Source organism: Phascolarctos cinereus, unplaced genomic scaffold, assembly GCF_003287225.1.
Source record: "Phascolarctos cinereus isolate Bilbo 61053 unplaced genomic scaffold, phaCin_HiC Scaffold_4;HRSCAF=312, whole genome shotgun sequence".
NCBI lineage: Eukaryota > Metazoa > Chordata > Mammalia > Diprotodontia > Phascolarctidae > Phascolarctos > Phascolarctos cinereus.
In genome coordinates this window covers 395,575,820-395,599,225 of record NW_027555847.1, presented here as the reverse complement: position 1 = coordinate 395,599,225, position 23,406 = coordinate 395,575,820, and the positions used below count along the sequence as shown (strand labels likewise).

General features: G+C 40.2%; 1 protein-coding gene across 4 annotated transcripts in view; it reads left to right on the top strand.

The window, feature by feature from the left end:
- SLC12A7 (solute carrier family 12 member 7) overlaps positions 1 to 23,406 on the top strand; it is a 325,942-nt gene that overhangs the window by 120,797 nt on the left and 181,739 nt on the right. The window contains exon 1 of one of the 4 annotated variants that reach the window (XM_078153299.1): positions 21,844 to 22,177. The exons of the other annotated variants lie outside the window; for them this stretch is intronic. Coding sequence (XP_078009425.1) covers positions 22,009 to 22,177 — 169 coding nt within the window. The 5' untranslated portion in view covers positions 21,844 to 22,008. Of the gene's footprint in view, positions 1 to 21,843; positions 22,178 to 23,406 lie in introns of those variants that run through there. 4 annotated transcript variants of the gene reach the window in all.

The window sequence follows — 23,406 nt, the reverse complement described above, 5'->3', positions numbered from 1 at the left end:
GCTGTCTGGCACAAAGCATTCTTCTGTGAGTTTGAACTACAAGGAGCCAGTTTTTCTCATGTTCTAATCATATCGAGATTAGCTGAGCATGCAGGTTCCAGACACATAGTTCTTAGAGATTAAACCCTAGCGTATAGGGGAGCATTAACAATCTTGAGGTCCTTCCCGATTAGCTAGTCAGTCAGCAAGATTTTATTAAGGGCATTCCATGTGCCAAGCACTGTGCTGAGCCCTGGGCATAGAAAGAAAGTTAAAAAACACTGTCCCTTTCCCCAAGGCACTCACATTCTAATGTAGGAGACAACATGTGAGTAACTGTCTATAGTAAGAGAAAAACCTTGTAAATGGAAGCTCCAAAGGAAGGCACCACCAGTGTGAGGGATAGAGAAAGGTCTTCTGAAGAAGGTGGGATTTCAGCTGAGTTTTAAAAGAAACCAGGAGGTAGAGATGAGGAGGGAGAGTGTTTTTGAATGAGGGGAATAGAGGCAACTAGGTGGTGCAGTGGATAGAGCACCGGACTGGGAGTCAGTAGGACCTGAGTTCAAAACCAGCCTCAGACACATGACACTTACTAGCTTGTGTGACCCTGGGCAAGTCACTTAACCTCACTGCCTAGCCAAAAAAAACCCCCCAAAACAAACAAAATAAGTAAATAAATGAGGGGAACATCTGGTGAAAAGACAGTCAGGAGATGGAATGTCTCGTGTGAGGGTTTAAAATGCTAAACAGAGCATGATTAGAGGTAATTGACTTATTGAATAAGGGGATGACTATATCAGACCTGATTTTAAGGAAAATCACAGCAAAGGGTGTACTGGTAAATGTTTAATAACCTACCCTTGTTGGTGAAGGAATAGAATATGACACACTTTTGCGTCCTTTTTCAGTCATGTCCAACTCTTCATGGTCCCATCTGGAGTTTTCTTGGCAGAGATACTAGAGTGATTTGCCATTTCCTTCTCCAGCTCATTCTACAGATGAGGAAACTGAGGCAAATAGGGTTTTAAATGATTTGCCCAGGGTCACACAGCTAGGAAGTGTCTGAAGCCAGATTTGAACTCAGGAAGATGACTCTTCCTGACTCCAGGCTGGCGCTGTATGCACTGTAACACCTAGCTGCCCCCTTTTATGTTCAATCTGTATTTTTAACATTTTCTCAGTTTCTTAAGTCTAGGTAATCAACAAAACAATAAATCAAGCCCTGATCTGTAGCATTTGCCAATTTCTGAGCTGTAAATAGTCACACCAAAAATTTAATAATCAGCTTCTGACAGTTGGGTTCCAGCTGGCTCCAGCATACCCCTGATTAACAGATGAGTGGAAGATGGATAGGGGAAGAGGGACTGGGAGTCCACTGTTGGAATAGTCCAGATGTGAGCTGCTGCAGGCCTGCACCATATCCGTGTGAGTGGAGAGAAGGGGAAGTTTACAGAACAATTGAAGTTAGGACCAAGAAGATTAGAGTTGAGGCTTGCACAAGAAAGGAGCTGAGGCAGTGCAAGGATGTAAGACATCTCCAAAGGCCTCATGATGGCAAATGCTCTCCACAACCAGAGAAATACCTATCAAGTCTGAATGCAGATGGAAGCATAGTATTTGCTCTTTTTTTTCTTCTGTTGTGTATTGTTTCTTCTTTCTGGTGGTTCCTCCTATTGGTTCTAATTCTTCCTCACAACATCACTAATGTGAAAATATATTTAATGGGAATGTATATGTATAGCCTATATAAGATTGCGCGTTGTCTTGGGGAGGGGGAGAAAAATTTAAAACTCAAAAGCTTATGGAAGTGATTGTTGATAAATTAAAATAAATTAATAAAAAATAGGGGAAAAAAAAGAAAAGAAAGGAGGTGAGCATGACACCTAGGTTTCAAGCCTGGGTGACTGGAAGGATGGTAGTGCCCTCTATGGTAACAAGGAATTTTAGAAGAGGGGAGGGTTTTGAAGGAAAGAAGCCTGTCTATTAGGAGGACCACTGTTCTGTGTGTGTGTTTTAAATAAAGTAGTTTCTCTAATTGTTATTTAGAACCATTCACTGCTATGTCATCATAATACAGTTTTGGAGACAAATGAACAGACTTTACAATGGGTTTTTATACCTTTTTAAAAAAATCATGAAAAATGCCTTTGGTAATAATTTTGACTTTTAACTTCCTGAGTCCACCAACGTGACATGATAGTCATTTATAAATACTGATTTGTCTTAATTTTTACAACCTTTTTCTTTTGACTGTTGGTACGAATATTAGTATATTTTTAGGCAGTCTGACACAAACTAGGTGACATCTTAAGCTGGTCATTTTTCCCTTATTTCAAAAATTTATAGTTAACTCTTGACTACTCATGATAATGACTTACATTTATATGATGCTTTATAATTTATAAAGCACTTTGTGAGGTAGACAAGGCAAATATTACTATCCTCATTTTATAGGTAAGAAAACTGAGACTAAAGTCTTCATGCTTAAGACTTAAACTCAGATTTTCTGACTCCAGGTTTTCTAACTCAGCTCTGTTGTTTTATATAGTGCTCAATCTATTATGTTATGTTGTTCTCAGGGATATGTTACCATGGATAGGTGATTTGCCTGACTAGACCACAGCTAGATTACAAAGTAGTTAGCCTATCAACAGCCCTTGAAAGGGTCAGATGAAAGCCAGGGGTACATTCCGCATGACAGAGAAATTGAAATGAGGAAATAAGGACCTGCCTGCAGGTAAATCATAGGAAATCCAATCTTTTGGTTTTAATAAACAAACATTTATTAAGCAGTTTCTGTGCATACCATGTACCCTACTAAGAGCTAAGAAGACAAAGGCAGAAACAGTAGCCGTCCTTAATCTAATGGAGCTCAAAAGAAACAGTTCACACACACACACACTCACAAGGTCACACATCATACATGTATAATTCTGAATGTAGATAATCCCTCTTTGGATAATCAGGAGTTGACTGTAGTTTGTTTCACCAATTTCTTGCACTGAATGAAGAAAAAACCACAACTTGGCTCATTCAGAATGAAGCAGAAAAGTAAAAACATGCTTTAGTGAGTTGAGAATTTGATCCCTACTTGTTCTAACAATTAAGTGGACTCTTTCAGAACATGTTTTAGTCAATTACCTTGCTTTGTCAACTGAACATGCTTTGTTTACCTGGCATACAGTGGGACAGCTAGTGACCTTGTCCAATTGTTCCCAGAGCAAACATTTGTCAAAGATTAGTTCCATGTAAGAAAAAAATAGCCACTTGTCAAAATCAAAATAATAACTATGAATAAAACCATTGCTTTGCTAATTAAAATGTTTGCTTGACATTATTTATAAATATCATGTCACATTGGTGGACTTAGGAAATTACTAGAATACTTTGAATCTATTTAGTGTCTTTGAATGAGTAAATAAATATACTTTAAAGAAAGCAAAAGTTATCAAGATTTTGTCTTTGGGTTTTAGGCTGGTAACTGCTGATAATAACACATAGAATCCAGCAATGTAGTAGGGAGATAGGGAAATCAGAAAACCCAAGATATTTTGACACATAGGGAATCCTTGAAATGCACTAGATATATGGGTTTTTAATCCGAACTTTTAAAAAATTTTAATAACTATATTTCAATATATTTGGCTTCTTTTGTAATCTTATGTATTTTATTTTATGCATTTAATAATATCGTTATGAGGAGGGGACCACAGGTTTCAATGGAGTGCCACAGGGGTCCATAAAACAAAAAAAATTAAGAATCCCTGCTACAGACTCTAAACATGTGCAAAGAATTGTAACAATTCAAGAGAAAGAATTAGAATATGATAAGTAAATCAGTGAAAAGAGTCACTTGAGTTGAAATTATCCACACAGCTGGAAAGGTAAGGTTTTTATCAGTCATTAGGTTTGCTTAACAAATTTTATAATATAAAAAAATTTAGAAACATAATTCCATAAATAATTATTATGTATTTGAAACTTGAAATAAACCTATTACTGATGAAGTGACCTCAATTCAGTTGAATGCATTTCCAAATTATCTTACATAGAAAATTATTTTATCACCAACTGTATACTGATCACATCTAAAACCTATCATATCACTAGAAGAGCAACTTTTAATAACTTGGATGTTATTAGAATGAACTGAACAACTAAAAGAAAGTGGAAAAATTCTTTAAAAACTGATATGTTATTTTATCAGCCTTGCTAACCCTACTTTGTAATGTTTTCTAACTGCAGTTTAGGAAACTGGATATTTCCACCTGTTGTTGTAGTTAAGAGGGAGTTACAGCTAAAACAATTTGGGTATCACTTATGAAAGTTGTAAGATTATTAACTAAGTTACTTGGAGTTATTATCATAATGTCAAAAAAATGTTCTGAAGCACTGATTCAGAAACAGTACTTTGGACAGCCCTAGAAGAGATAATAACCCTGCAATCATCTGGCAAATTTGCTGTCACTAGTAATTGATCCCTGGCCACTTTGTGACTGTATATTTGGCCATTCCTGCAAAACTGAGGGATTGTTTATGTTGTGACCAATTGTCCCCCAGTAATCTACTTACTTCTCCATATTATCAATCAACCTTTGATCTTTGGAGGTGGGGGAGGGGAAGAGAAAGAGGATGGGAAAAGGGCAAGTGTCAAAGAGGAAGTTTGCTGTTTTGCTTGCTCAGTCATATCCAGCTAGAATGAAGTATGTTGTCCCATCTACAAAGAATTTAGAACTGACTGGAACTTTAGAGATCACATACACTTCCATAAAATTATCTTCTCTAACTTCAGGTAATTTCTGGAGCTTTTAGGTGCTTAGATTTACTGTTATCTATGTTCTTAGATAAAAATCAGGGGGGCAGCTAGGTGGTGCAGTGGATAGAGCACTGGCCCTGGAGTCAGGAGGACCTGAGTTCAAATCCGGCCTCAGACCAACACTTGACACTTACTAGCTGTGTGACCCTGGGCAAATCACTCAACCCCAATTGCCTAAAAAAAAAAAATCTAATGGGAATGTCAGCCCAGGAGTTATTGGAAGCCTGAAGATTGAAATTCTGAAGACATAAAGAAAAACAATTCAGATGAGCAAGAAAAGAGAGACCAATGTGAGTACACAAGTTAATACATTGACCAACTTAGATTTTTAAAGGACACACACAGAAGACAGGGTTAGCTAGGTAGTACAGTGATTAGAGTGCTGGCCCTGGAATCAGGAGGACCTGAGTTCAAATCTAGCCTCAAATACTTACTAGCTGTGTGACCCTAGGCAAGACACTTAATCTCTGTTTGCCTCAGTTTGCTCATGTGTAAAATGAGCTGGAGAAGGAATGGCAAGCCACTCTAGTATCTCTGCCCAAAAAGTCCCAAATGGGGTCAAGAAGAGTCAGACCTAACTGAAAAACAACTGAACAACAACAAAGAAGGAGAAAGGAAGAGGGCTTGGGACAGAGTCTTGGTAGACATTCATGATTAGTGGATATGCCCCTGGTAAAGAACCAGCAAAGGAGACTTGAGGAGGAATGGTCAGATGGGTAGGAGGAGAACTTGGAGAGAACACCTTCAGGAAAACCTAGAGAAGAAAGTATCCAGGAGAAGAGGGTGATCGATCTTGTGAAAGGCTGCACAGAGGTTTAAAGGATTAAGACTGACAAAAGGCCATTAGATCGGCAGTTTAGAGATCACTAATTTCAGGGAATAATGGGGTTAGAAACCAGATTGCAGAGGGATTAGAAGCCAGTCAGAAAAAAGGAAGTAGAGGCATTGTTTGTAGACACTGTAAACTCCTTCCTCAAGGAGCTTAGCTGAGAAGGGGAAAGATATAGGACAATATTTAGCAGGGATAAAAGGAGCAAATACAAGTTTTTTCTTAAGGATAGGTGAGTCATTGATTGCAGTGTTTGTAGAGACCAGAGAAGGAGCCAAGGGATAGGGAGAAATTAAAAATTTGAGAGAGAAATGTCCCCATGAATGGATACAGCCATTATGGAAAACAATTTGGAATTATACACAAAAAGTCACTAAACAGTGCGTCATGCCATCTGCCCCAGCTAAACCACTGCTAGGTCTATATCCAAAAAGATCAAAGGAAGAGGAAAAGGTTGTATAGGTACAAAAAATATTTATAGCAGTGTGTGTGTGTTTTGTGTGTATGTGTGTGTGTGTTGGTAAAAACAAAAATAAAAAAACACTCCAAAAACTGGACACTCAAAAGATGTCCATCAGTCGAAGAGTGTCTGAGAGGGAATATATAGGTAGGGCACAGTGATGACAAAGAACAGGGTGAGCCTGGGGTTGTGAGGCATAGGGAAAGAGGAATGAAGGAGAAGGTTTGATCAAATAAAGAAATATGTAGCTTGGACATGAGAAGACTCAGAGGGAATACAAGAGAGCTGGAAGAAGGAACAGACATACTTGTCTTGGCCTCAGAAGGGTAGAATGAGGAGCAATGAGGTAAAGTTGCAAAAAAGGCCGATTTGGGCTCAATGCAAGGAAGTACTTCCTAACAGAGCCTGGGCGACAACACCGTCTAAAACATCCCAAAGTGGCACGGGCTGCCTGAAGAGGTTTCCTTTGAGGTCTTCAGGAAAAGGCTGGACTACCATTTTGTTTGGGATGTTTGGAGGGTATTGTTGTCCAGGTATGGGTTAGACTGGGTAACCTTTGAAGGCCCTTTTAGATCTGAGATTCTGAGAACTCCTCCCAAATCCTCCATTTAAGGAGAGTGTCCAGGGTAGCTATCTCATCTTTTCCCACCTCTCATGACTCTCATTGTCTCCAGAAACTCATCATTCTGAAAGATCACATCAGCTCTGAAACTCACACCTCCTCAATGCTCCCTTAGCCAGGGTTCCCTTCCTCCCTGGGATCGCAGGGGGAGGAGGATGGATACCAGAGAGTTCCTCTTATCTTCCATTTAGTATAGTGCCCAGGACAGCAATCTCATCATTTCCAATCCAACTGCAGAGGACTTCATGATGCCCTGCCAGGCTACCCCCTTCCCTCTTCCCACTTTTCAACTTCCATTTATATGTTGTTTCCCTCCATTAGACTGTGAGCTCCTTGAGAGCAGACACTGTCTCTTGCCTTTCTTTGTGTCCTCATCCCTTAATACAGTGTCTGGCAGATAGTAGGCACTTACTACCTGTTTATTGACTGACTTATTGATTCTTTCATATGCACAAGTTTGTCAGAAAGCATTCAGACACATAGGAATATAATAGTAATACATCCTATCAACTTAATGCTCTTACACCTTAAACAGGTACTCTTATTAGTTATGAAGTTGGACTAGATAGCACCATCCTTGAAGTACAAATAAATATTGTTTAATCATGCTTAAAGTTGCAGCTGTAAGTTAGTGAACTGGGGTGACTAAAAAAAAGTAAAGATTTGGATACACTCATAAATAATAGGCTATAATATCAATGTAATTCCTAGCACCTGTTGGGTCAGAGTTAAATAGGTTGGTGATAATCTTACAGTGATAATCATAATATTTACCATCCTTAAACATAGGTAGAATGGATAGGGACTGGACCTGTGATTTCATGAGTATAGGGAACTCTCAGGTGAGGGAACTTTCTCTTTCAATATAGGTTGGCACCACCTCTGAAACTTACAGTCTTAGAAATTAGCTGTCTAGAGCACTGAGAGTTACTCAAGTGACTTACCCAGGGTCTCACAGCCTGTCTGTGTCATAGATGGGAATTGAGTCAGGTCTCCATGGCTTTGAGGCTTGCCCTCTATTTACTATACTATGTTCCCTCTGCAGACAGAATAGATGGTGTTTTTCTTTCTTTCTTTTTTCTTCATTCTTTATTAATTTATCTATCTATTTATTTGTTAATTAGTTTTTGGACAGGGTACAAAGAGTAAGCGCCTAGACTACTTAATATAGAACTTGGATTGCATAGTAGAAAAATCATTAGCTGATTTCTGATCTAATGCTCTGTCTGTCTGCCATGCCCCTCTTACTCCCACTTTAAAGTCACTTTCTTTGGTACTTTGGTAATTCTGTGACTTCATAGGTTATGGCTGTTGTCTCCATGCTGCATCATTCACAAATTAAAACAAAAAGCCTGATTCTGCTAGGCCTAACCCTAATTTTGAATTAGGTCTTTTTGGAATGTCTATGAGATTTTCAGGCTCTGTGTTCCTTGTAAGCTTTAGGCCTTCCTTTGCAGAGTTTACAGCCTTAAATGACCTTCAAGTTGATAATTTCCAGTCTCCTGCTCTTTGCTTTCCTTCCTCCTCCCAGTGAAAGCCAATATTGATCTCACTAACACCCTAGACTCTCAACCTCCTTGAATTTCCTTTTGGCTTATCCCCAAGGACTTCCTAGTATCTGGGAGAGTTTTTTTTTTTTAATGTTACAGAGCATTGCTGAAAAGAGCCAGAGAACTGTGTTGATTTGGTCCACTACAAACTCACGCCTGCTGATTTCATCATCTGGGCTCTTCTAGCTTCTTGGCAATGCTCATTATTCATCTCTTGTTAGTCCTGTGGCTCACTGCTTCCAATGGCTGTTCCAGATCTATACCAGATCTACTACCATCTCTCACTTTCAACAAAAGACCTCACTACCTTCATTACTTAACTGAACAGTGAGAAGCAGTCAGTAATGAGATTCCACTTCCTCCATTTCTAAATATCTTTATCCCACACATATATCCTCTATTCTTTCCTTCTATATCTAGGAGTGTTCTGGTAAGTGTTTAATGACTGGCTTTCTAGGGGGAAAATGTACACATAATATACTTTTAGGTTTAATCTGCATTATTGACATTTTCTCTGTCATTCTCTTAAGACTAGATAGTTGATAGAACAATAAACAATAAATCAAGTCCTGATTTGTAGCATTTGTTGATTTTCCGGGTATAAATGCTCTCACTGAAAATTTAACAGTTGGCTTGGAAAGCTGGGTTTGAGCTGGCTCAAGCACACCCTTATTATATCCCAGTAATAGATATGCCTCCTCTTTTTCAAGGCTAAATTCTTCTCTACTTTGTTATAAAGTTGATTGATTAGGGATTTTCAGGATAAACTGCAGTTAAAGGAGTTTCCTCCTAGACCTTGCCTTCTTGTTATCTCCTTTCTCCAGCATTTTCAATGTCTCCCTCTCCACTTTCTCATTCTTTTCTACCTTCAACTCTGTGCACAAGTTCAAAAGAATAAAACAAAACCCTGCTCCACCCTGGAGTTGTGTCTCATTTTTCCCTTTTCTGATTCATAACCTGCCTGTGTTTCCTCATATCTCTTCAACCTCTTGCTCTCTGCTCATCTAACACCTCCCCTACTCTCCCCCAGGCATTTCTACTAACATTTCACCCAGCAAAGTCACCTTACTCTGCTGTTATCTATTATTTCAACTATGCAGGTTATTCTCTCTGCATAGATCACGATCCATCCATGCTTCCTTATCCTGTGCAACTATTGTCCTTGTTCTCTTGCAAATCTGCCCCAGTGGAGTCCTGGGTCCTATTGAGAGGGTGGGGCTGCTACAGACAGCAGAGTAGAAAATGTCCAGGTGAACAAGAGATTGCATGGTCCTAGTGAGTGTTTTCTCCTACCTCTTTGTCTCTTTTATCAGATTCTATTCTTGTTCTTTAAATGTGGATATTTGATAAGGTTCACTCACTCTCTCTCTCTCTCTCTCTCTCTCTCTCTCTCTCTCTCTCTCTCTCTCTCTCTCTCTCTCTCTCTCTCTCTCTCTCTGTCTCTCTCTCTCTCTCTCTCTCTCTCAACACTTCAGACTCTCTAGGTCTAAAACTGAACTCATAGCCAATTCCCCCCAGCTGACTTGTTATTTCTATTCCAGGTACCATCATTCTCTGAGTGATAGAATCATACATTTAGAGCTGGAAGAGACCTTAAAATTCATCTAGTATAACCCATTCCTTTTACAAATAAGGAAACTGAACCCCCAGAGAGGTTAAATGGTTTGACCAAAGTCACACAAAGGTAGCTAGTGGCAGAATAGGGATTTAAAACCAGGTCTTCCCTCTTGTTTGTGAGGTATGTGAGGGCCCTTTTCCACAAAATCCTACTCCATTTCTCCTTTGTGATTTGGAGGTTTGAGAGGACAATGCCAGTGCTGTGTAAGTTTTGGCCAGTTCTACTAAAGTTTAGTACAGTCTTGGCTGTGGACTAGGCATATAAGTCATCCAGACTCAAAAATTATATTATAATTTAGTTCTTCATATCCCTTGTCCCTTACATACAATAAATCACCAATGGAACTGACTTCCTTTTCCATCTCTTACATGTCTTCTATTCCATTCCCTGGTTAAAGCTCTTATCTGCTCACATTTAAACTGTAATAATAGTGTGTGAGCCTATTTTCTTTGGATTTTGCATAGTGTTCACAGACCAGTCTTCCCAAAATCAAAAACCATACTTTGATCATATGTTTCTGGCTGCTCAGAAACTTTCAAGGGTCTCCCATTGCCTAGGAGCAGGAGTCTCAGAGTTTAAACATTGGCAGGTCTTACCTTGTCAGTAAATTCCAGTGGATTCCTATTGTCACTAGAATCAAATATTATTTTATCTCTATCTCATTATTTTATAGTTTTTTGCATGTTTTGTAAGGCATACAATTATTAGCATAGAAGTACATATATAATTTATAAATCAGTAAATATTGGGAGGTACATGCTCACAAATTTTTTACTGATAGGAGTGATATATAATAATCAAAATAATTTTGAGACCACTGATTTAGATAATATATCCAAATCAATCCAACATTTATTAAGCCCTAATACTATTGATACAAGGATGAGGGGGAAAAAAAGAAAATTCGTTCTTGCCCTCAAGGAATTTACAATTGACTATTAAATCCTTGATCTGATATTTAAAGCCCTTCACAATCTGGCTCCACCCTTCTTCCTCTCCAGCCCTTTTACTCATCTTCCCCAACACCCTTCTACTTCCAGCACACTGATTTACTCAAATAATATAAGTAAAGAAAATTGTTAGAGAATAAAGCACTTTATGAATGTAAACTAATATTATTGTTATTATTCCTTTTTCTGCACTTCTGATGACTACCACCCACCTGCTTGAACAGCTCCCTGCCCCCCATTCCTTTCCATCTGTCCAAGTATCCAAGTGTTACTCTTTCATGAATACCTGGCTTAAATTTGGGTCTTTCAAGTTTATCTCACCCTGAAGTGACAAAGTTTTTCTTCTCAGAGTTCTTGAAGCAATTTTCTGTATAAATAATTCAACAGCTAATCATTGCAGCTATTTTGTGACATCTTTCCTATCATCATCTTGAACTGTTTTATTTTTATTAAACTTTTTTTGTATTTGTCTTGTCTCCTCATCAGATCAAGCCTAAAATGTTTCTATATCTCCCACAATTTCAGTTACTCTCTGAGACTAGAAATTATAGGAGAGTTGCAAATCTGCACTGGTGGAGTGATTTTCCACACTGGGAGTTCCTTACACAAATGAAATCATAGGTTTGGACAGACCCCCCAAACTCTACCCACCTTTCCAAATATGACACCTCTTCACCATTTTGGAGGGAGAAAAACTGGGGGGCGGCTGGTTGTAGTTATTAGAAATCTCCATTCCTTGCATGCATCCTGGATTCTAGTCCTACCTATCCCCTCTTCCCTCCCCTCCTGCCTTCCCTTACTGCCCCCCATGGCTTCCTCCCTTTTTTTTTTCTTTCTTATATGAGCAGAAATCTTAGCAAAGATTCCCTCACCCTTTCCCCTAAGACTCTGAGATATGAGTCACAGAATTCAGAGCTAAATGGGACTTTAGAGGTCATTGTAGGAATCATCCTTTCAAGTCAATGCCTGATGGGAGTGGGGAGAAACTCCTTTTGAGAATGTACAATTCTAGGGGCAGCTAGGTGGCGCAGTGGATAGAGCACCAGCCCTGGATTCAGGAGGATCTGAGTTCAAATGCGTCCTCAGACACATAACACTTACTAGCTGTGTGACCCTGGGCAAGTCACTTAACCCTATTGCCTAACCAAAAAAATTAAAAAAAGAATGTACAATTCTTCTGACAGACTCATCCCCATGCTAATGCACATTATAGCTGTAATCTTCTCTATCCGGTTTCTACCAAGCCAAGTATAAGGGAAAAGTAGAGCTCAAAAGAAAAATCTCTGGGGAATTATTTCTGTCGTGGGCTGAGAGGATATGGCTGGCTGGCCATCACTGTGAAGGAAAGAAACTACAGGGATTTTAACTGCAACAGCTGGGCAGCTGTTTACCAGAGGGGTATCGATGTAAGTAGATAAAAGAGGATTAAAAGTCATCTTTAAAGTCATAAAAGGGGAAAAAAAGAATAGATTAAATGGATTAGTGATTAAGGGATTTAATTGTTTGTGTTTAGGGATTACTAATTATTTATTTTTTTGGATTGATTGATACATTTGTTTGGGCAGAGTTGACACTTCAACCAATAGGGGGCCCAGCTCCCCCAGGCAGATTCCTCTAAACAGATTACTGGAAAGGAGAAGTATATCCTTTACTTTGCTTTTTTGCATTTGATGGGTTTTGTTGAGAATCTGTATTGATTTTATTTTTGACATTGTTGAAGTCATTGCTTTTATTAGGGTGGGGTCTTCTTGGATCTTCCTTTTTCAATTCTGTGTCACTTTATACAAGTCTTAACATATTTCTCCAAATGTTTATTTTTTTATTGAGAAGTAGTAGTTATTAAAATTATTGATATATTTTGCTTCTACACAACAGATATTTCCAAACAAAAGAATCTAGTTACTAATTACTAACAGTGGAGGGGTATATTCTTTAATTTTGACAATTTGGCACAAACAATGACCATTGTAAATTGACCAGAATTTTCTTATGGCTCTATGTTGATTTTGTTGACATTTGATTATAGATTTGTAGCTGGAAGTGCCTTGGAGATCATCTAATTAAACAATCTCATTTTATGGATGAGGAATCTGAGACCCAGAGAGGTTAAGTGATTTGCTCTGGGACATCTAGATAGTAAATGGCAGACAGGATTTGAACTCGGGTCCTCTGACTTCAAATCCACCACTCTTTTCAGTACATTTCACTATAATAATTAATGTGTATATTGTGCTTTTGGCTCTGCTTTCTTCTCTCTTCATCACCTTATATAAATCTTCTCAAGTTCCTCTGAATTCTTAATATTAGTCATTCCTTACAGAATAGTAATATTCCCTTTCATTCACACATAACTATATTTAGCCCTTTCTCAATTGATGGACATATATTTTGTTTCCAACTTTTTGTTTCTATGAACATCATTATACATATGTTCAAATCCTGTCTGCCATTTACTATCTAGATGTCCCAGAGCAAATCACTTAACCTCTCTGGGTCTCAGATTCCTCATCCATAAAATGAGATGGTTTAATTAGATGATCTCCAAGGCACTTCCAGCTACAAATCTATAATCCAATGTCAACAAAATCAACATAGAGCCATAAGAAAATTCTGGTCAATTTACTTGCTGTCAATAAATCATAGAACATGAAAAAGAACTAGCAACTCTTTTTTGAATAATTCCAAATTATTTTCCAGATCTTCTGAACCAACTCACAGCTGCACATTATTTATTTAGACTATGTTCCATAAATACATTTTTTCATGTCCAACCAGTTGCTAAGTCTTATTGATTCTACTTTCAAATCATCTCTTGAATGTATTCACTCTTTCCACTCAAACAATCTGTCCCCTAGGTTAGGACCACGTCACATCTCACCTGGATTCATGCCAAACTTCCTTTCACTCCACCATCTTGGCTCTACCCCTTGCCAAACTTTCTTAATTGGTCCACCTGCTTCCATGCTCTTCCTTCATTGATCCTTCTTCCACATAGATGCCACGCTGACAGGAATAAAACACAGTTCTAACCATTCCAAAGCTATTCCAAAGCTTCAGTAGTTCTCTGTTGTCACTAGGAAAAATATAAAGAATTGAATTCTCAGCCTAATATTTAATACTTTTAACAACCTCCACGATGGCAATATTATTATAATATATAATATAAAATATAATATCATCATACCAACTTTCTAGACAAGGAAATTGAAGATCCAATAAAAGAAGTGAAAAATCATAGAGAAAGTAAGTGGAAAGGCTGGTATTCAAACCCAGGTCCCAACTTCAATTTCAGTGCTCCTTCTACTATATACCATACTAAAATAGAATAAATGATATGTTAAAAAAAAAAAAGGCAAAGGCACAATTGTAAACCACTGTTATCATCTGAGAGCATCAGGTTATGTGGAAGACATGGAATTTAAGATACAGAGAAACACTGGCAAACTGAGAGATTGGGACTTTGACACCTGTTCTGGGAAAGTGACTAAGGTGAGGATTGACAACTGGGAGACAGTGGGGCCTTTGGTAGCTGTTTCCCCACAGACTTGAGGGCATGAGCTCTGGAAGTAGGGTGGGGAAGTCTGTTCAGGAGGGTAACTGGGGCAGAAGCTTTAGGGCGGAGGGAGAAGGAGGGCTAAGGGTACTGGTGACAGAAGATGAGGAAGGAAAAGGTGAAGGGGAGGGAAGTCCTTCAATGGTCACAACTCCTATTGTAAGGGAACTGGACTTCTTGTGGCTGCAACATAAAATTAATCTCTAGTGAATACTCATAAATGTAGAACTCCCTATATACATCAGCACCTCCACAAAAGACATAATTTGACTTGTTATGTAATCTATCTGTGGCATAGTGGGGCGCTTTATAAATGAGGACTTCTTTTATGTTTCCTTTTTGTCCCATATAATAGGTTAGTCAGGTACATGTTACTCCTATTTAGTATTTCCCCATTTTGCTCACTCAATGGGTAATAAAGACAGTCTCTTGTCTTCATTCAGAGTTATCTAAATGAAATAAATAATAATACATAGCTCTTTACAACTTTCAGAGCACTTTTCTCATGGCAAATAATAAAAATATTATTATCTCAATTTTGAGAATTGAGTTTCAGGAAGGTATAAGTAAATTGCCCAGTAAGTGATGAAGGAAGAACTTGGTTGATTCCCAGGCTGCCATAGACTATACTGTACCTAACATGAAATCAGAGGCGATAATGTATTTAAAACACTTTGAAACCTTTCTTTTTATTAATTTACTTTGATTTATCAACAATCACTTCCATAAGCTTTTGAGTTTAAAATTTTTCTCCCCCTCCCTCCTCACCTCTCTCCCCAAGACAGCATGCAATCTGATATAGGCTATACATATACATTCTTATTAAACATATTTTCATATTAGTCATGTTGTAAGGAAGAATTAGAACCAATAGGAGGAACCACCAGAAAGAGGAAACAAAACAAAGCAGAAGAAAAAAAAATAGCAGATAGTATGCTTCTATCTGCATTCAAACTCCATAGTTCTTTCTTTGGATGTGGATGGCATTTTCCATCATGAGACCTTTGGAAATGTCTTAGATTCTTACATTGCTGAGGAGAGCTAAGTCTAACACCGTTAGTCATTGCACAACATGGCCTGTTACTATGTATAACGTTCTCCTGATTCTGCTCACTTCACTCAGCATCAGTCAATACAAGTCTTTCCAGGTTTTTCTGAAGTCTGCCTGTTCATCGTTTCTTATGGCACAATAGTATTCCATTACATTCATATACCAGAACTTGTTCAGCCATTCCCCAATTGATGGGCATCCTCTCAATTTCCAATTCTTTGCCACCATAAAAAGAGCTGCTATCGATATTTTTGTACATGTAGGTCCTTTTCCCATTTTTATGATCTCTTTGAGATACAGCCCTAGAAGTGCTATTGCTGGGTCAAAGGGTATGCAAATTTTTATAGCCCTTTGGGCATAGTTCCAAATTGCTCTCCAAAATGGTTGAATAATTTCACAACTCCACCAACAATGCATTAGTGTTCCAATTTTCCTACATCCTCTCCAACATTTATCATTTTCCTGTTTTGTCATGTTGGTTTGCACAAACAAAGCCAATGCAACCAAGTTTAGAAGGAAAATAGAAAATTGGGAAAGAATTTTTACAACCAGTGTCTGATAAGGGCCTCATTTCTAAAATGAATAGCAAATTAAGTTAAATTTATAAGAATAAAAGTCATTCCTCAATTGATAAATAGTCAAAGGATATGAACAGGCAGTTCTCAGATGAAGAAATTAAAGCCAGTTATAGTTATAAATCAAAATGCTCTAAAGGCCAGTTAATGTTATAAATATTAACAAAGACCACCTGCATTTTTAATTCCATTTTACAGATGAGGAAACTAAATCATAAAAAAGGTAAATGAATTGTTCAAGGCCAATTGTCCTAGGGAAGGAATGACAGAACTGGAATCCATGTCTCCTGATTCCCAGCAGAGTATTTTTTCTTTTAGATCTGTAGTTAGATTGAATAACACTGGAAATTCTCTTGGTTGTTCAGTGGCCACTCTTATACTGGACAATGGCAGCTGTCCACTATGGCCTGCTTCTCCTTAGCTCAAGGATGAATTAAATTCAGCATAGATTTCTGGGGGAAAACAACCCTTGTAATTGTGAAATTATCGTAACTATTTCTGTTGACAGCCATGATACTCTGTGAATGGATGTAATTACTTAGGCTGAACTTTACCTGTGGGTCTGTGGCATGTAGCCAGGATTTCTTTTTTCTTTTTTTGGCTTTTAGGCAATTGGGGTTAAGTGACTTGCCCAGGGTCACACAGCTAGTATGTGTCAAGTGTTTGGTCTGAGGCCGGATTTGAACTCAGGTCCTCCTGACTTCAGGGCTGGTGCTCGTAGCCAGGATTTCTTAAGGAATTTAGAAAACTTGATATACTAGTGTTTCTAAGTTTTTATTAATAATATAACCTTGGGGTTTTGTAGTAGTTAGTTTCTTTATTAGGACAGTGGAAAATTGCTAATTTGGATGACAGTTTGCATGATGATATGAGAGGAAAAAAGTTTCATCTTACCCCGTAGCAGCTTGAGAATGGAAGTTTAGCATTTTGCCTTATTGTTGTCTCCAAATAAAGTGTGCAGTATTAGCAGAGTATATAAATTCAGGGCATGCCAAATAAAGACTTGATAAGCTATTTGTAAGTAAAGTGGCTTATAACCATTAAGGGGAATTGTAGAAAAGTTGACAGTCAACAGTGGCAGGGACAGATAAGTCCTATCTTAGAAACAAAACAGATAAGTCCTATCTGTTAAATTTATCTTTTATGTGACCTTGGGTAAGTCAGTTTATCCCTCTGGGCATGAGTTTTTTCCTCTGTATACAATACCTTCTAAAGCAGATATAAAGCAATTAAATAGTAGCCAATACAGTGACCAATCACACAAATTTAATTTATTTTCTAGATCACGGGGAGAAGGAGCAGGCCCTCAAGCAGATAGACAGCAGAGGGAAGCTGGATTTTGCTCTGACATTCTATAATCCTATACTTGAAGTACAATCCAACAGAGTATACTTAAGAGATCACAAAGTTGGTTATGTGGGTTTTGGTGAATTCCTGTCTTGATCTCATCTTTTTATAGGGGCAGTCCAGCATGGGAAGAGCAGTAACCTAAGAATTAGAAAATTCTGTTCAGGTCTTGGCTCTTTCGAGGCCTTATATAAGTTAAATCTCTATGATTTATTACTTTCTTTTTTAATTGATTTCTGTAAACTTTAGAAGGCTCTTTAATACAGAGTACCCAGATATAACATTTATGATTAATGAGATATAGTATTTGTGATCATTTCCATAAAAAGCTGGGCATCAGGTCTTTAGTTAGTAACACAGTCCACTATTATAATACTTATTGTTTCTATAAGAAAATTAGACTTTATTAACATCATTTATAAAATTTGCTATGCTAATTACATAAGCATTCTTTCCTAATCCTTAAAACAATTTCCTTAAAGACCTCTGATGATGATAATAACAACTCTGATTTCTATAGTATATTATGGTTTACAAAACTCTTTACCTACAACAACCTGCAAGTGTTATTATCTCTAGATTACAGACGAGAAAATTGAGGCTTAATTTTTTTTCCTCTGGGCCTCAGTTTCCTCTTCTGTCCAAGGGAAACAATAATACTCTTTATTTCACAGTGTTGTGAGAAAAGCACTTAAAGGACTACAGAAATATGAGTAATTGTTATTACTTTGATGATCATAGTTCTGCACAGACTATGGCTGGGTGTGCCTCAGTTTCCTGGCACACCCTGAGGCATGATTTACCTTTGGCTTTTACCCTCCCCCTCAGGGAGAAACAAAGTTTATGGGTGATTAAATATGGCATTTGTGGTCATTTCAATAAAAAGGGGAAGGGCAGATGTCAATTCTTGCCCTAAGGTGTGCTGGATCATCTAGTCTCCCATGCTTAGCGCATGCTCCTTGATAATGATGTTTCTTCTAAAAGTGAGGGGCATAGAAAAGTTACTCAATAAATGCTCGTTGATTGGATGCCAGAAGATCAATTCTTTCTTTTGTCTTCTGTCTAAAGAATGTTCAAACATAAAGTATGGTCTCTTATAGAGGTTCCAAGTGATGATACAGGGAAGCATTTTTTCAATATAGGCTAGTGCTATTTGGAAGTGCTTAGCAGCTAAGTGGTGCAGTGAATACAGTGGAGTCAGAAAGACTTCAAGAAGAGTTAAAATATTATTTCAGGTACTTACTAGCTGGGTGACCCTAAGCAAGTCACTTTACCCCATTTGCCTCAGTTTCCTCTTCTGTAAAATGAGCTGGAGAAGGAAATGGCAAACCACTCCAGCATCTTTGCCAAGAAAACCCCTTTAGGGGTCGCAAAGAGTTGGACATGACTGAAAACAACTAAACAACAAGAAACCACTCCATTATCTTTGCCAAGAAAACCTCAAATGGGGTCATGAAGAGTCAGACATGACTGAAATGGCTAAAGAAGAATTACAACATTTGGAGGTGAGAAATCCTTCTTGCTTGCTGAACCTCCTCAGTGAAAAACTCTGAGCTAGCTTAAGTAGCAGGAGAGGGAATCTACCTTCAATACAAGGAAGTTGACTGCCCCTTTCTTGCTTTAAATTCCTGAATCCAGAAATGTGGGAAAAGAAGAGTTCCCCAGATAAACAAATACAGCCTCGCTCCATGGGATATCCTCTCGAAGCTCTAAAGGGTAGAGTAAACAGTAAAAAACCTCTTTTAATCCTGTGTTTCTAAAAACAAGCATTGTAAAGTATAGGTTTCTGATTATGATGAGAAAAGCATATACTCACTTGTACAAAGCCTTCATCTCTATTATCCAGCCCTAAGAAACTCTTTTCACTGTTTCTCTCTGCTGCTTTTGCCCTAGTCCTGCATCTAGACGAATAAATCCTCCAGAAACCTGGGCTTCTACTTCTAGACCCCTCTGATGACCTCAAAAAGCTGCCTTATAAGGAAGGAAATAAAATGAAGCAAAGATTGAGTACAGTGGAATCATACCAGAACCAGAAAGACTTATTTGTAACACGAAAGCTTTGGCTGCTTCAAATTCCAAACCATATGGTCCATTTAGATGGCTGGTGGGCAGAAAAAGCCTTGTGTGCACTCTGGGGGAAAGTCAACAAAGAGTTTTAGGAGCTTAACCAGAAAGGTCGAGTGATGCTGGGCACAGATCTGTTTGGGGACATAGGGAGCTCCAGCTACTGCCAAGTATCCATGCTGCCAAGACTACTCCCACTGCTCAGAGGATTCTGAAGTGGGCAGGGTTTGTGGGAGAGCCTTCCTAATTGAGTGAATTAGGAAGAAAAGTGGTATAAAGGTCCATGTTGGAAGAATGCCTATACAGCACCTATGTTTCTCCTGAGGAAAAGTGAGGAGGGAGCATGAAAATAAGTGGAGCCTAGGCCTCCTCGGGCAATGGAATTTGAAAAGAGCTGGTTCAATGCAAGAAAAGAAGAACTTAGAGAAAGAGAGTGGAGCTGCTGAGAAAAATAGATTTTTTTCAACAAGTACCTATTATATAACTATGCAGGCATGATAGATCACAGAATGACAGAGCTGGAAGAATCACAGGGACTGCCCAGTCCAGCATTCTTATTTTACAGAAAAGGAAAGCCGGGGTAGGGAAGGTCCAGTGACTTGCCTAGGATCACACAGATAGTTAAGGGTCTGAGGCAGGTTTGGAAACCCAGTCTTTCTGACTCCAGGTCCAGCACCCTATCTACTACTCCTCAGGGCAGCCTTTCAAAGGGAGGCCTCAGCAAAAAATGAAAATCCTTGCTGTCCTCAAGGAACTTACATACCACTGGACATTCTGATTACAGCTCAGAAAACAACCTCTGTCCTCAATCAGATTTTCCTTTGTGGGTTTATCAATCAATTCACCTACAAGCATTTATTAAGTGCCTACTTTGTTCCCCGAACTGGGCTGGATGCTGCGGTTACAAATACAAAAATCAAACAGACCTTTCCTCTCAAGGAGTTTACATTTTATTAGGGGAAACAGCATGTACACATACAAGTATATACAAAACATCAGGTAATTGATAAATTGGTTTTATTTGTTTTACATGGGGTTGCAAACAGCCTATCATAGAAAAGACCAAAACTTTATTTTTTTTGATGAGGCACCTGAGGTTAGGTGACTTGCCCAGAATCACACAGCTAGTAAGTGTTATGTGTCTGGGGTCGCATTTGAACTCAGGTCCTCCTGACTCCAGAGCCAGTGCTCTGTCCACTAAACCATCTAGCTGCCCCCAGAGGTTGATTTTAAAATGGGTAACCTGTCTTCTTGCAAAACAAAAAAAACCACTCCAGTCTTTATTAGAGAAGTGTGGATGTTGACAGAGCGGCTTTCTGACAGATTTTGTGGTTCTGGGATGGATGGGTGGAGCAAGTGAGCCTTGAAGGATCTGTCAAATGAGGAGTGGACTAGATAATCCAGTCTAATGAGGTGATTATCCTTCTGCTTCTCTGTGCCAGATTCCCCTTCTTGCGTTCCTCACCCCCTTTACAAAAATTACTAAGACTACAGTGGATGATTAATTTGAATAGCTCACAGAAAGCCAGTATGTTACCTTCTTTCCCCAGCCATGGCTGCAACTTTGCTCGAATCCCAAAGTCAGGGTAAGGACTGGTGTTTTTTGTTTTTTTTTTTGTCTTTTGTATACCCAGCCCCTAATCAACCAGCATTTATTTTTGTTGTTCAGTCGTTTCATACACTTTGTGACCCCATTTGGAGTTTTCTTAGCAAAGATACTGGAGTGGTTTGCCATTTCCCTCTCCAGCATTTATCAGGCATCTCCTATGTGCCGGGCATTGTGCTAAGCCCTGGGCATACAAAGACGGGCAAAAAAAATAATTCCTGCTCTCACGGAGCTCCCTGTTTGATGGGCAAGAACAGCGTGCAGACTCCCTTGTGCAAACAAGATATTGACAGGGAGGGAAGACCCTAAGATTGAGGACTCCTTAGCGAAAGGTGGGAATGTTGCTTAGCCTTGAAGCTAAGAATGTAGCTGGTGAGCTCTTAATAATTGCCTGTTAAATGAAAGAACAAGCCCCTCAAAATGCCAAAATGAAAAGACGGCAGAAGTTACTGTTAAGATAGCGGCGAGGTTCCAGAAGACTACCCTTTTTCACAGGAGGGCCAGGATATCCACCTGCGTGGACGTGCCTTTCCCAGGCCTTTCCTCTCCCACGCACGCCGCAATTCTCCCCTTCCTCCTCCAAGTCCCTCTGCGTCCTCCCACAACAAACTTTCCTCTTTATAAATAAAGTGGGAGGTGCCCGGCCGCAGGGGAAGGCTAGGAAAAAACTAGACAGCAGCCACTTGCTGCTGGCAGGTGATGTCATGTGGGACTAGATTGGAGGGAGGGCGGGGGGCGGGCTGGCGGGAAGGGAGGCGGCGGGGGCTGTCCGCACCACTCCGCCCCCGCCCATCCCCCCAAATAAGGAAATGGCCCTCACGTGAGAGCCCGTAGCTAAGGGAGCCCCACTCTTACTCCTGCCCGGGAGGAGGCTGCGAAAGCGGCGGCGGCGGCGCACGGGCAGAACTCCAGGGACTGAGCCCGCTGGCGCGCACCGGCGAGCCGGCAGAAGGAGGAGGAAGCCTTCGCGGCATCGTCGGGGGCCACCATGCCCACCAACTTCACCGTGGTGCCCGTGGAGGCGCAGGGAGACGCCGCGGAGGGCTCCGGGGATGCCGGGGCAGCGGGGGAAGAGCTGGAGCGGCAGCCGGTGTCGCCTCCGGACCCGCAGAGCTCCCCGAAGGTGCAGCCGCGAGAATGCAGCTTAGGGAGCCTGGGTGAGTAAGAGGAGGAGGAGGCGTCCCGCGTGCCCACGCCCCCTCCCCGCCGCAGTCCCGCAGCCCCAGCCCGGCAGTCGGCTGAATTGATTTTCAAGTTCCTGGCCCGGGATGGGGCGGTGCAGAGGGAGGAGACTCGAGGAGACCGAGGGTGTACCTGAGCCGGGACAAAGACGGAAGAGCGGGCGCTGGCGTACCCGGGACTGGGGTTGGCGCTCGGACGCTCGGCGCTCTTTGTCGCCGCCCGGCTGCCTTGGGGTCATTTCGGTCTTTGTGTCTGGCGCCCGAGGAGCGGGGGTGGGGGTGGGCCGGGCGAGCCGTACCGTTGTTCTCGGGGACCCGGAATTTCGGGCCTGGGTGAAGAGCCCTCTGGGGTACTGGAGCTGGGACGCAGTGAGGAGCCGGGAGGTGCGGAAAGGGCCTGAAGGAACAAAAAGTGGCAGGGGAGGAAGCCACTCCTTGTGCACTTTGATTGGTACTTTGGGCATGGGGTTAAGTCACCCTGTAAGTGGCATGATGTGATGGGCTTGCGGGCTTGGAAAATGGAACGGGAAGAGTCATTTGCCTTCTCGTCTCATTTTCCGCATCATGCGACCTTGACTGAACTGCTATCAGTTGAAAAAAGGAAGAATGGGACTTCCTTGCAACAGAGAGCATTCCCATCCCTGCTCCCTGCCCTTCCTAGGAAGTGTCTTGGCCTTGACTCCTGGCATCTGTGTCCTGTTTTTTTCCAGTAGCTCCCACCAATACCACCCTCCTCTCCACCTAGCCCTTTTTAGCAACTGGGTCTTCTCCAACTTGGACAATTTGTGTAGTTGGGGACGGTATTAACTCATCACTTATATGGATATCACAGAATCTTCTAACCGAAACTGGAGGGGACTTTAGAAGCCATGTAGTCCAACGTCTTTTTTACAGATGGGGAAAATAATGCCCAGGAAAGCAACTAAATTTATCCAACTGGTAATAAGGATGAATTGGAAGTCGTGCAGTTTCTGCTAAGAGTTTTCACAGCCCTATGAAATTTGGGATGTGGTAGAAGACTTAGATATATAAGAGACCTTAAAGTTGGGTTAGTCCACTACCGAGGAGGCCCAGAGAGGTCAAGTTATTTGTCCTTTATCACCCAGTTTTAAGTGGCAGAAATGGGATACAAAGCAAAGTTTCCTGACAATACATCCAGTGTCCTACCCGGTATTCTTGAGCTTTTCCCCTTATGTTGAAGCCTT